Source organism: Perna viridis, chromosome 11 (genome assembly GCF_037379345.1).
Source record: "Perna viridis isolate PV_CMFRI_1.1 ecotype Kerala chromosome 11, ASM3737934v1, whole genome shotgun sequence".
NCBI classification, from domain to species: domain Eukaryota; kingdom Metazoa; phylum Mollusca; class Bivalvia; order Mytilida; family Mytilidae; genus Perna; species Perna viridis.
Genome location: NC_142455.1, coordinates 26,905,049 through 26,918,957, shown reverse-complemented (window position 1 = coordinate 26,918,957; position 13,909 = coordinate 26,905,049). Strand labels below are relative to the sequence as shown.

The 13,909-nt window shown below is 30.6% G+C and overlaps 1 protein-coding gene across 7 annotated transcripts in view; it reads right to left on the bottom strand.

Moving 5' to 3' along the window:
- Positions 1-3,614: 3,614 nt before the first annotated feature.
- Positions 3,615-13,909, bottom strand: part of LOC148603547 (formin-like protein) — a 51,469-nt gene continuing 41,174 nt past the window's right edge. For 3 of the 7 annotated variants that reach the window (XM_088552511.1, XM_088552515.1, XM_088552516.1), the window contains 6 exons: positions 13,616-13,791; positions 12,810-12,911; positions 11,769-11,870; positions 9,223-9,261; positions 7,176-7,281; positions 5,895-6,146 (listed from right to left, as the gene is read on the bottom strand). In XM_088552511.1, the coding sequence (XP_088408637.1) occupies positions 6,043-6,146; positions 7,176-7,281; positions 9,223-9,261; positions 11,769-11,870; positions 12,810-12,911; positions 13,616-13,791 (629 nt within the window). In that variant the 3' untranslated portion in view covers positions 5,895-6,042. Of the gene's footprint in view, positions 6,147-7,175; positions 7,282-9,222; positions 9,262-10,056; positions 10,072-10,778; positions 10,803-11,768; positions 11,871-12,809; positions 12,912-13,615; positions 13,792-13,909 lie in introns of all 7 variants that reach the window. The other 4 variants (XM_088552512.1, XM_088552513.1, XM_088552514.1 and 1 more) reach the window with 4 other exon arrangements.

The following is a 13,909-nucleotide window of genomic DNA, read 5'->3' as shown; positions in this document are numbered from 1 at the left end:
CCGAGATTCACAAAGGTATAAACTACTGACAATCTGTACATGTAAACAAATCTGTAAAAGTACAGGTAATAGCTCTGTCAATGTACAGGTAAGCAGCTCTGTAAATTTTGAAAATAATAATTATTGTGAATTGGCTCAAATTAAAAGTAAATAAAACTTAAACATTCAAGAATATGGGCCAAAATTTTCGGACTTACAGCCTTCATCAGGGGCAAAAAATATAACTGACAACTGCCAACCCATACCACAAAGACAAAGTTTCTTTCAAAATTGATCTTGATCTCTGTAAATTTTACCACAATTTACCATACCAACAAATCAAAGCTGGAATTAATTATGAGTTAGTGACTTGAATCTTGGATACTTTTCAAATTCTTATCCTGTATCAAACGTTTCATCACAATCTTAACTTAGAGCTAAATCAAGTTTGAATGGTGTGTCCGTACTTGAACCAACTATTTAGGGTTCAACCTTTCCAGTCATATTGAGCCCCACTCTGAGAAGCAATTCATTTAATTTCTTTTGTTTTTGTTTGGCTAAAATGGTATCTCTATACCACCCTGACAGTTTGGATTCAAACTACAGTCATATGGAGCTTCACTCTGAAGCATTTTGTTTTCATTTGTTGACATGTTTTATTTTGGTGGACCAGGTGAATGCATATGGCCATCTCACATTCCATCTGTCCATTCAAGGTTAGTATAATTATGTAGTAGTCTTTGTAAGAATCAGGCAGTGGGTGAAACATAGTAAGGAAAAACCCACAATTTTTAAAGTTTAATTTGACTACTTGCACCATCAGAATCAAGGAAAACAGACAAGATTTTCGATATGTTGGTACATTGAGTTATAATTTCATTGAAATGTACTAAAAATGCATATTTCAAGGGCAGATAACTCTGTCAAAACCCTCATTTTCCTAACATTCTATTGAAAAATTACGGAGCAAATCCAGTGATGCAGAGATCGGATGTCTGATCAGTGGAGTTTTGACATGCATGTTTCTGATTTTTTACAATTTTGCCTGATTCTTACAAATATTTATACTTGAAGTCTTCAGGCAAATTAATCCAAGACAATCAATGTATACTTTTATCTTTTAATTGTACAAAGGCATGGACCTGATGAACAATGGAGAATGGTGTAAAACAACTGAATGGCAATGATCAATAGAGAATTGGATATTATTTGATATAAAATTGATATACTGATGAAGTATAGAGAATATGGTATAATAGGTTAAGGTTAAAGTTCAAAGTTTGAAACACTGTGAGCGTCCAAGCTCCCAAAACGGTAAAAAAATAGATTTCAAGATTTTGAAAATTTATCTTATATAGGAATTAATTCAGTAAATATCTGTGACACTACCTAGCTTTGCCATTTTTTCTATAAATAATGAATTGTGCTTACATACTACATAATGTAATTTGAATTTGGAAATACTCATTTTGTGACAAAAATAATTACATTTTTTTAAAGTAAACTTCCTAAGAAAATTCAAATATCTAGTTTTCTAAAAAAAAAAAAAAATAAATAAATTAAATAAATGGTCCATGACCATATTTCAAAAGAATTCAAATTCTCTTCAGTTTTCATGGGAGAAACAGATTCTCCTTCAGCCAAGTGTTGATTACATTATTTCTCAATATTACAATCCAAATTTTACTATCTAAAGTGAAGAATTAGTTAAAACCACTCCTACCTGAAGGCATATTTTTATGATATCAAATCAGCAAGTCATGGAATAGTATTAATGAAAAATCAAGATTTCATACTAAAAAAAAGTTCTTTAAATTTTCTGGGGGGAATGGCACACACCTGGCACACCTTTCCTTGGATCCACACCAGCTTACACTAATTCAAAGCATTAATAAATAAAGTTTTTTTCACCGAACAGTAGACAAACATGGAAAGTAACAAACTTTTTACTGAATTCATCCCTATAAGCTCAAAAGCACAATGCTCAGTTAAAAGTATGTATCTAAGATATTGTATGGTATATTTTTAAGCAGGTGCATTTCTCTAAAAAAAAATAATCCAATTTTGGAAAATAAAAACTCACAAAATCATGAGGAAGTGCACTTCTAAAAAGCAAAAAAATGTCATTGCTTCTGTTCTATGGTAAAAACAAAATCACCAAATAAAAAAGATAAAAAGCAGTGTAACATATTTGGCACATAACATTTCAGTTAAAATTGTAAAAAAAAAAAAAAATAAAAAACTTGTATTCAATATCAAACTTAAAAATGAATTAATGAGTTAGTAGTCTTTCCTTTCTCTGTGAATTTTTTTTACTTCAATCTGAAATTATGACTGTTGTCTGATTACAAGTATATATGAATCAAGATGATAAATCTAGATTTTCTCCAAATCATCAAAAAGTACAATACTGAAGTATTTTATCACCTTTTTGCTAAATTTGTCTTAACATGATGTAAAATAAAAACAAAGGACTGAAATGGTTCAGATAATATAACTTAGTGTGTGATAAAAACAAAATCATTTTGGTGAACTTTCATTATCGAGTAATCTGCTGTTAAACACTTTCGTAATTCAGAAATAAAAGAATAAAATTCACTACAATTTACTAGAAAAAAAAGTTTAGATGAACTAGAAAAATAATTAGTGTTCTAAAGATAACCAGAGTTCTTAAACTACCCCTTTTTTAAAAAATAACCGATGAGGTCTCAAAATTGAGAAGTCATACTACCAAATGAAACAATCATGCGTAGTTGTAAAATACAGGTAAAATGACATACCAATTTTAAACCTAAACTACATAAAAAGCACTATTTTTTTCTATTAAAGCTGCATTGTAAAATGGTCTGTCTGGAGTCCTATATCCACAAAGGATCTGAATGATATTTTCAAGCAAATAAAAAAACTGCAAGTTTTGAGGGAACATTACAACAGTATACATAAAATTAATTTCCATAAATTAAAAAAAAAAAAAAAAAAAACAACAAAAAACATAAATATACATGAAATATAATCAGGTCCTACAAAACTATATATATATACGGGTATGTTCACTTCATTTGCCTATTCAAAACTTTCATAAAAGAATTCACAATTAAAAATATGTGTAGATAAAATTGTCAACCAAGTACTATTTAGTTCCCCCACTTATCCTAACATCATGCTTCCAGAAGTCAAACATTAACTTTAATCATGTATCATGCTTACATTATGTTGTTTTCCTGTACTTTTCCTTGTAGGCATGATTTGCCAAAGTTTTGTTTTTACATGTTTTATGTTTAGTAACAGACTTTATTTGAACTTAATTTAAATTTCACTGTGACAATTTCATGTGACATTCCCTACCCTAAAAAATGACATGCATAGTTCAGTAAAATACAATGATAGTAAATAAATGGCCTTTCGTCATCAAAGACTTGAGGTCAGTTTGTTTTGACAAGAATTGAAGTAAATTATTTTGATTTCAAACTGAAGATTCAAAAAAAGAAGAGAGAATTTTCTGCTTTGACAAGGGCATGTAAATTCTTTAAAAAATTTTATGAAATATTGAGACGCTCCTTTTGAAAGCAGGAGACTTAAAACCTATGGTAATTGATTATTTTTTGTACTTGTACAGAATAAAACCTAATAATGGACTTTAAATGATACAGTTTTAGAAACTTGAAATATTTTTTTTCTTTTTTCTGTTATTTTATGTTACCATGGTTACATATAAAAATACAAAAATGAAACTTCAGAATAGGCAAATAGAATGACAATGAACATAAAGGCTCAGCACCAAGTTGATATATTGAAATATTTTTACCATGACAATAAAATATTTGTATTTTTAAAATACATGTGTTCTAGACTACATGTGTATTTCTTCTTCCACACAACATTTGAACATAAAACCAACTTTTTTTAAAATCAACTGTGAGATTTAATACAACAATGAGTTATCTAAAAAAAAAAAAGTAACTTTTCTGAAGAGCTTTTGAATACTACTGTATTCAGTAGTGATATTTCAAATCTAAAAGAAAATGAAGTAAAAATTGGCTTCTTTACCTGTGATTCAATGATTCTAGATAATGACCTTTAAACAAAAAACTTGTTTCCACAATACAATTTCAACATACAACAAGCTGTCTTGTTTACAGCAATACAGTAATTATATTTTTTTCAAAAAAACAAAATAATCAGTGAAATATGGAATTGCACATTTAAAATGTAGAACGATATAACACAATGATTTTACATAAATACACATTCACCCAATCACATGTGCACACACGGGGGAAATATTAACAGTATTTACATCGTAAAAATTTGAATGTACACCATGATAGAATTATTTGAATAAAATAAATGTAAATGAATACACAACATAAAATTATGCAAATTAACAATTAAATGGTTTTGCCTACAGATGCATAATTGGTCACACATTTCTAAGGCGAGCATGACAAAATAAAACACACATAAAAGGCATGATCATATATGGAATAGACCGATGTTTTGATTTTATTGTCTTTCCCTGGTACTGTACAAAAGAATACCCAGCCTGGGTTTCTGCAGTAATCCCAAATTGAGAATTTCATTAAAGCCTTCGCTCTGGGTTTCTAAAGAAGTCTCAAATTGAGAATTTCGTTAAATCCTTAGGTCTGGGTTTCTGAAGTAGTCTCAAATAAAAAATTTCCCTTAAAGCCTTCGGCATGTGTTCCTGAAGTAGTCTCAAAAGCCTCCCTAAAAGATAACTGCCATCTGACGATGTCAAAACATTCAGGGATTTGAGAAATACAACAAAACCAGACTTATTGTACATAATTTGGTCAAATAATATTGACACATTTCAATACAACCACTGACAGCAGTCAAAATATTTAACTGGATATTAAAATGTACACTGTACACTACTTTTTTAAATTAAAAAATTAAACCCTAATAAAATATCTGAGATTCAATTGAAAGACTTAATAGGACAAAATACTAAGATACCGTGCCCCTTCACACTTTCATCACTTGAATATGTAACCACTAAATTCCAATTTTTGACAATGAAAATTCAACGAAAAGTATCAAAAATTGAAAATGAACGACAAGTTGGCAAAAATGGGTGCCATTTCTTTCAAGTATACAAACATAATCTTAGCCATTATCTTGTTGATTTGTACATTAATTTCAAAACAAATTAGAAAAATATTGGTTTAACTATTTAAGATTATTATACAATTAAAGTGACTTCACTATAGTATTTATGTTACAGAAATTTCATGAGGTTTTAGAATATAACTTGAAAAAAAAAATAAGAATTACTCTTTTATGGTTGCTAAAAATTAATACTTGTTTTCAAATCACAACATTTAGCACCTGCAAAAAATATCTACTTAAAGGTATAAAGACATTTCAAATTTTTGAATTACATAAGATTCCACCACTCCTGCCAATCCTCCTAACAACCTTTCCATTAAATTTCCAATAGCCTTACATCCTCCAACACAGGATGTTATATTCAACTCTAAAATAGTAGCAATTCTTTAATCTTTATATTTGCACCAAAAAACAACCATGTCGTGCCCAATTATGTGACCACACATTTTTGCTGTCATAGGCAAGTCAGGTATAATATGCTATACTTTACAAATCTATTGCTTTGCGTATTTACATTGTTTGCACCACTGGTTATGGAAAGTACATGTAGATATTTTGCTTACATGCATTTGCATGAGTTATAAAGAGCACTACTTTTGGAGTTCTTCTTTACCATAGAAGAGATCTTTTCTGGTGTCAATGCATGTTTTCTTCATATTATGCTTCATTCCAGCTTGTGTAATTACAAAAAAGCAGTCACTAGGCTACACAGAATGTGAGACATGAAGCCTTAATTGGTACCATGAGTTTACAAACATAGAACTCAAGCTGGAAATTTCATTGGTACAAAACTGCATCTACAATATGAAAATAATTGACACTTCTCAATCATTTGTGTTATATAAGTTCAAGTACCCTTTATACCATTATAAAGTATAACTTTCCATTAAAGTTGTCAAGAAATTACTTCCCAATTATCTTTGGTTTTCCCCATTAGAAAATATCATTGCCCATAGAAGTTGTCATTAGTCCTTCGTTACGTCTTCGTTGGCTCCTTCTAACGCCATCAGCTCTTCTGTAGGGTTCATTCTTCAGATCTGTAAAGATTGGAAATTAACAATCAACTTAATGTAAGTATGATTTTTACGCCATTTAATTGTTAATGTCAAGTTTGTTTTGCCCATTCATACACAAAGTTTTCCACTCGTCTGCTATGTAATCTCTTTTAAAACTTCACCTCGGGTGTCTTAAATTTGATATAATTAAAAAGTTACTGATAAATCTTTCTATTGGCAAATTATCTTGGTTTAAAAGCTTATTTGACTGAGAAATTTGTATATTCCCTTGATATACTTCCAAGGGTGTGCTTGACTTGTATATGAATATGTAGGTCAACTGGATATTGATGATCACACCTATAACATCAATGAGTATAAGCTACTTCTGCAGTGGACAGGAACTTCGGGTAAGTGACCACTGCCACTGTACCACATACAATGTACCCTACATGCTGAAGCTACATACAACATTTAAAGTCATTCCAATGAAGTTTTTTTTTTTAGGATATATAAACTAATTGGACTTACCAGGGTTCTACAGTTCCCATTTGATTTTGGACTTACCAGGGTTCCACCGTTCCCATTTGATTTTGGACTTACCAGGGTTCTAGCATTCCCATTTGATTTTGGACTTACCAGAATTCTAGCATTCCCATTTGATTTTGGACTTATCAGGGTTCTAGCATTCCCATTTGATTTTGGACTTATCAGGGTTCTAGCATTCCCATTTGATTTTGGACTTATCAGGGTTCTACCATTCCCATTTGATTTTGGACTTACCAGGGTTCTAGCATTCCCATTTGATTTTGGACTTACCAGGGTTCTACCATTCACATTTGATTTTGGACTTATCAGGGTTCTAGCATTCCCATTTGATTTTCCACACAAGTGATTTAATAGGTTAGTAGGAAGTTGAGTTTTGATAATGAAATGTCAAAAAGAAAGTAGAAATGTTCTAAAATTCTACTTAAAATTTACTTTGGTATATTTGTACTCGCACATGGATAGAGTTAAAACTTAATGCACTCAGATGCCTAATGGATGATGCAAAACAAACAAAAATTTTACCAAGTAAAATATCTTCGAGAGCACCATGATAAACTTCATCTTTATTCAACAGTTTCTTCTCCTTTATGTGCCTGGTTCTGTTTTTCAGCTCACTGACAACAGCATCCTACAAGAAATGTCAGAAATTTGGTTTTAAATCAGAAAATCATGACACTCAACTATTTTGGTCTTATTCTCATACTAAATAATCCAGAAACCTATTTAAACCAGTCATTTTAAAAAACCTTTTGATCTTGGTTGGAAATCTTGTAATCCACAAGTGATAACGTGAGAAGCTGTTTCTCTAATCTGAGTTATCATAACATGTCAAAATACAATATATTCACTAGTCCAAAAAATATTCTTTTTATACAAGTTTCATGGGGACATAAAATATATGAAATGTGTATTGATATCAAGATTTTATATACTATCAGACAGTTTACACTGTATCTAGAGGCAAATATGCAACATATTTCCATAATGAAGAAGTAGATGGAAGGAGCATTTATTCTGCTTTACGTTTTTTATTTTCACTTTGTTAAATAGACCTGAGAACCAGAGCTTTGAAAACAAAATTGACCATTATTTCATGAACTCTTTGTCAAACTATTTTTCATAAATCTCACTTATATTATCATTGAAAACTTCAATGAACCAGAAACATTTCTATCCTCTTTAAAGTTTAAGGTTAATTTTTCTTGTTTCAATTTTTTTCCTTGGTTTAATGAGAGATTATCTATAATCAAAGAATGAGAAAAAAAACAACAAAAAAATACTGGGAAATATGTACATATAAGCAAGCAAATAATGGGAAAATGATAAATAAAGACATGTATGAAAAGACAGCTAAAATTTTGAATGATGTAAAAAAAAAAAAAAGAAAACAATGACACAAAAGCTCCTGGTTGTCAATGCAGTAGGAACAGTAATGCCAAATCTGCTACCAAAATAAAATGGTCTTTACAAAGAGTTGATAGGAAGGAGAGCATAGATCTATGGCTAACAGATATTCCTGGTATAAGTGTGACTAAAGCCAGCCCCTACTATCTACTGTGGCTTTAGTCTGACTGTAAACATAGAGATGTGGAGTTATAAGAAATATTGGGGTTATTTAAAAAAAAAAAAAAATAAGCATGAAATTTTTTCTTAACTAACCTAGTTTTACAAAAAAATAATACTCTTGCTGTTTTTTTTTATAAAGCTTAAAATAGTACCGGTAGCAGTTACAAAATATTTCCTTAAGTGACATCATGGCTTATGGTGCATTTTTAACTTCAAATTTTCATCTGAATTTGACCGTAAGTGATTACTGAAGACTTTTTCTTTCAAAAGAAAAGCCCAATCATCATACATAAGTATGTATTAAAAGTTCATTACAATATTACTCAAAACATTAACTGAGGGTGGATTACAATTATATGTATGTCAATTACATCAAGGACAAAACTAACCATAATGTATCAAAATGTAAATAAAAAAGTACATAGACAATAACAGTCTACTGACTTGAAATAAAACTGATGATTAATAAGCATTAGAAAAGCTAGAAAATGTGAGACTGCACCAACCATTCAGTCTAATTAAAATTAGCCCCTCCGATTTTTATTTGTTTCGCTTGCGTACATCAAAAATAAAAAAATGCAAGGTCTAATTTTAATTAGACTTGACCAATCATTCTAACACTTTCTACCCGATTTTATGTATCAAATAATTTGTCAAATCAGTGTACCGTTATTGTCTTTATACTAGTACTGCAACACTTTTTAAATTAATGTTTTAAGGTTTTAAACCAGAAAAACAATTATTTTGATCAAGATAGTGAAATTTTATGACAACTTTGAAACAATGAAAAATTTTGTTATGTTACAACAAAAAGTGATAGAATTTCATTTGTAAATAAATGGTCCAAGCAGCTAAAACTGCAAAAATAGAACAGTTGTAATAAAATTAAAAAAAAAAAAAAAAAAAAAAAAAAAAAACATTTATCAATTGTTATTAGCAATTGTTTGGAACACAACAGTAAAGAGCAAAGTCTAGCAGCAATAAAACACAACAGTGGTGATACCTTTATGGGTACACTAATTAGTCCGTTCTCATCTTCATGCTTAAATAAACACAATAGGACTAACTCAGTTCATGGAGAACGTAACTCATTATAAAATGGAGGACTACACTTCATAGAAAGTAGATTCTGTAATTTCCACTTGCCGAAAGTGGGCAAATCATAGGGAAAAAGAAATCATCTAAATAACAACAGAAACTGTGATCCAAGCTGCTGAATAAAACACTCATTTCAATTCACAGAAGATTAAAGAAATTTGATGATCAAGCTTAGAAAAGTAATGGGAAAAATTAATATAAAATCACTCATTGGACATGTTGGAGGCTGGAATTTTTCCAAGTGTTTCAGCATGCAGCATTGATTATGCAGTACTATAAAATACCTAAATTGTATATTATTTATACCTATATCCATATTAAAAATACTTTACATATAGTCAAACTTTCTAAAGCCTGACTATGCATGGTACTCATCATTACAATAATCAAAATCATGAAGTTCTGCTTTCATATTGTAACTAATCGAACATGCAAAGCAAAAATTACAGGACAAAATAATAAAACCCATAAAACATCAGATCCCAAGTTAAGTTGACATATATAGAAAAGTTCGTTTAATCCCAAAGTAAAATAGCACCCAAACAGATTTTTTAAATAGGGAATTATGTATTATGAGTATCAAAAAATTTACCATAGAGGTAAAAAGGATGAAAAAGCACTTAATCAAAATTAACATGAGCAAATCCCATCTATCACACTACAAAAAAGCATTTATCAGAAATAGGGGAAGAAATAGCTAAAATTTTCCCACGATGTAAAATATTGATGACAAACTTACTGGTCGTTTTAACAGCTAAAGCAAATATAAACAGCCAGTTATTATTAACCAATATGGCAGCAGTTAATGGTCACAACAATACCAGCATGTGACATAACAATTTACCGCTATAGTGTTTCAGTTTTACTCATTCTGTTGTATAATGTGATTCAAAGTCTGTCAAAGTCTATGCCATATTCAAGGTATGAACATTTTCTAATCATTAAAATGAAGAAGTAGGAAAAAATCTAGGTCAGCATGATCCTGATATGCTAATATTCATGTACAAGTCACATCTTTAATGGGGTGCTCATGTATTTCAAGCTTTAGTAAAACCATTTTGTCCATGGAATACAAAAAAATAGTTAAGGGCAACAAATTTTGACATCCATATCAGCATCAAAACCCTCATATGACATTACAATGCATATAATGATGTTGTTCAGGAGATAGATAAACTTTCTATAACTCAGTGTTAAATATCCATGTAATGATAGAAAGTTTAAAGCTCACTATCCAATTTACTATCTAAGGCAGTTCCTAAGGATCATTATTTAATCAAGGGAAGACCAACTCCATTTCCTGAACACTTTTATTACATGGGCTGTAAATGTGATTTATTATTCCCTACAATTTTTTTTTTCCATGGCCTTGAAAATGGCATACAATATGTACATGTACAATAGAGCAATCATTTTGGTAAAAGTTAGTAATCAAGACAATTATCTATCACACAGATATACCGGTGGGTCCAATTGTTTGTAGTTCTGTAAAAAATATCTTGTTTTATCATATGTTACACCAATAGGGCTCATAGTATTTGTAGAATATTAGCAGATCTAAGTGGGCTACTCCACTAAAATGACCACCTAACTTTCAGGACTTTTGCTTTATAGAAATTTATTTATGGGAATGATAATTAGTCACTCAACAAAACCTTTTCTACCTGTTCAGAAAGTAAAGGTAGCAATTTTTATGGAATAGCCCAATCATAATATAATAATAAAGAACCAAAGATAGCACGTTAACTACCAGTAATTGTTTAGCAAATATTTGGGGGTTGATTGAATTTCAACAAATATGACAAATACTTTTATAAAAAGTGTGGCATTCATACATAAAAACAGAATTTTTTTTTTGTTATGAAGATTTGGGGATTATTAATCAACTGATACATTTACAATGCTTATGAGTGGATGAAATTTCTGTACTTGGATCTGAGGACAGTGCTTTGTATACCAATATCTATTACTAAAAGGTAAACAAATAACAATAGGGCTTGTTAGTCTCATTCTTAATATGTGTTTGATTCAGAATTTATAGAGTTCAAAGAATTCAAAACGGAAAAAATGATGTGTATGGCATTTGCTACCACTAGGTATATCAATGTTGCACAATTATCAGAATTTTCTATAATAATACAGAAATAGCAAACATCATATTTATGCAGGAAAGGTTTTGATTAATCAGAAATGACCAGTTCCAATGCTTTTGAATGGGAGTTTGGGACCAATTCTCATTAATTCAAAGGGTCAAATGATGAGACTTACAAGCCCTTTAGAGTAGAACCTCAATCCTGTTAAAGCTCAGATTACATTTTATACTAGTTTCAATTTTGATTTATCTGTCAGATCAGAAAATGTTACTTGTGCAGAAAGAAGGGATGTACAGTGACCTTTACAATAGAGGACAATAAATTTTGAACTTTGACCTTTATAATATAACCAGCTTACTTGTACTTGTTTCTTATCCTTCCGTTTATCTTTATTCTGTGTTGGTGGTTCCAAGGCAGCATATTCCATCTTCTTTCGTTTGTCCAATTCTATCACTGCTGCCTGAAAATGCAAGATTTCAATATCAAATAACCTGTAGGTAACTTTTAAAATACTTACATTTCACTATAATTTTGTTGTTTCATCTACTTCTTTGACAGTTAGATATTTTGCAATATCATATCATGGGGTGATGTGATATGAACTAGTGATATGAAAATTTGCCTTTTGATTGGCTATTGCATGATTGTGATGCATAGTTAATAAAATCTGACGTTGTTCTTACGTTGTTCTCCTGCAAAACTGGTGAGAATATAAATGGACCATGACTTAATTCCGCCATGACAGATGCTGAATGTCAAGCAGCCAAATATTTAACGGGAATCACAGAGAAAAAGATTTTATAACTTGTGAAATCTGAATAATTTAAAATATCAACTTTTGGTATTTTATTTCAACATCATAACAAACAAGCCTTGGAAATATCAATTTGCATTATTCAATTTCCACATCTATAAAAACGAGCCACTCAAAATATTAGTTGATTGATTGATTGTTGGGGTTTAACATCCAAGCAGCAATATTTCAGCTATATCAAAATATCAGCAAACTTGCTGAGGCTCATTTGTTATGAAGTTTGAATTAAATTACTTGAGTTGATATTGCAATATTCAATTTTCACTCATTAAGTATATTCTGAAATTTCACACCAACTTGGGTAATAAATACTAGTGGTTAGGATATTTTTTTTTTCAATTTTACAAATGCACAGAGGAATAAAATAAGAAGGTTGTAATGTTTAAATACTTTTTAGAATAGTTATTTTACATGGTACAACCCATCATGCTGAAGTGCCACACCCAATTAAATCATTCCAATGAACAGTCCAAATTCAAGCTGACAAACTGTCAACAGTAATATCATGTCCAAGCTGCTTTGCTTTAAGGCCACAATAAAAAGGGGAGAGGAACCTCATAGCAATCATTTTTTCATGTGCCTTACCTTAAATGATCCGACAAATCTGACAAACTGTGAGAAGAATGTATTTGGTGCTACTGTCCTCGGATTCTCTCCAAAATATTCAACAACACGGGCATAAGCATCCTGTCAAAATGCAATAATCAAAATATGTCTAGTTTGGCCATGACAATATTCTGATCACCTTATAGGTATGTATATGACAATATCATGATCAGAGTATCTTGGTTATGACTGTATGATAATCAATGTAATTCGGTAATGAATAGGTTTATGAAAATCAAATAATAAGTGTAGTTGGGTTATTACCAAATATAATGTAGTGATTCTTGTAGTTTGGTTATGACCATATAGTGATCAGTGTAGTTTGGTTAAGACAATGTAGTGATCAGTGTAGTTTGGTTATGAATATGTAGTGAATAGTGTAGTTTGGTTATGACCATAGAGTAATCAGTGTAGTTTGGTTATGACCAGAGTAATCACTGTAGCATGGTTATGACCAGAGTAATCAATGTAGTTTGGTTCTGACCAGAGTAATCAGTGTAGCTTGGTTATGACCCGAGTAATCAGTGTAGGTTGGTTATGACATTGTGAACAGTGTAGGTTGGTTATGACAACATTTTGAACAGTGTAGGTTGGTTATGACAACATTGTGAACAGTCTAGGTTGGTTATGACAATGTAGTGAACAGTGTAGTTTGGTTATGACATAGAATGACCAGTGTAGTTTGGTTATAACCATATCATGATCAACTGAATTGAGTTTATGGTTAGCAAATTAAAAACTTTACCATAGAGAGTTATGTCACTTCACAATATCTGGAAACATACCTGAGCTGTTTTCAGATCACTTTGAAGTTTTTTAAGTTTTTCCTCAGAATTACTCAAGAAGTCTTTAAGTATCACAGGCAAGTCTCTGGAATTTTTCCTAGCATCATGTTCCTTCTTTGTCATTTCCATACCCTTATCAAGATCATGGATATCAGTTATAATGTTCTCCATGGACACTGTAATAAGTAGTGTACAAATCATAAAACAGAAATCACATTGCCCATTGTAAGTAAAATCCAACAATTCTACTAGATTTAATAGGATTTTAAAGTTTCTTTTACCAACAACCATTAT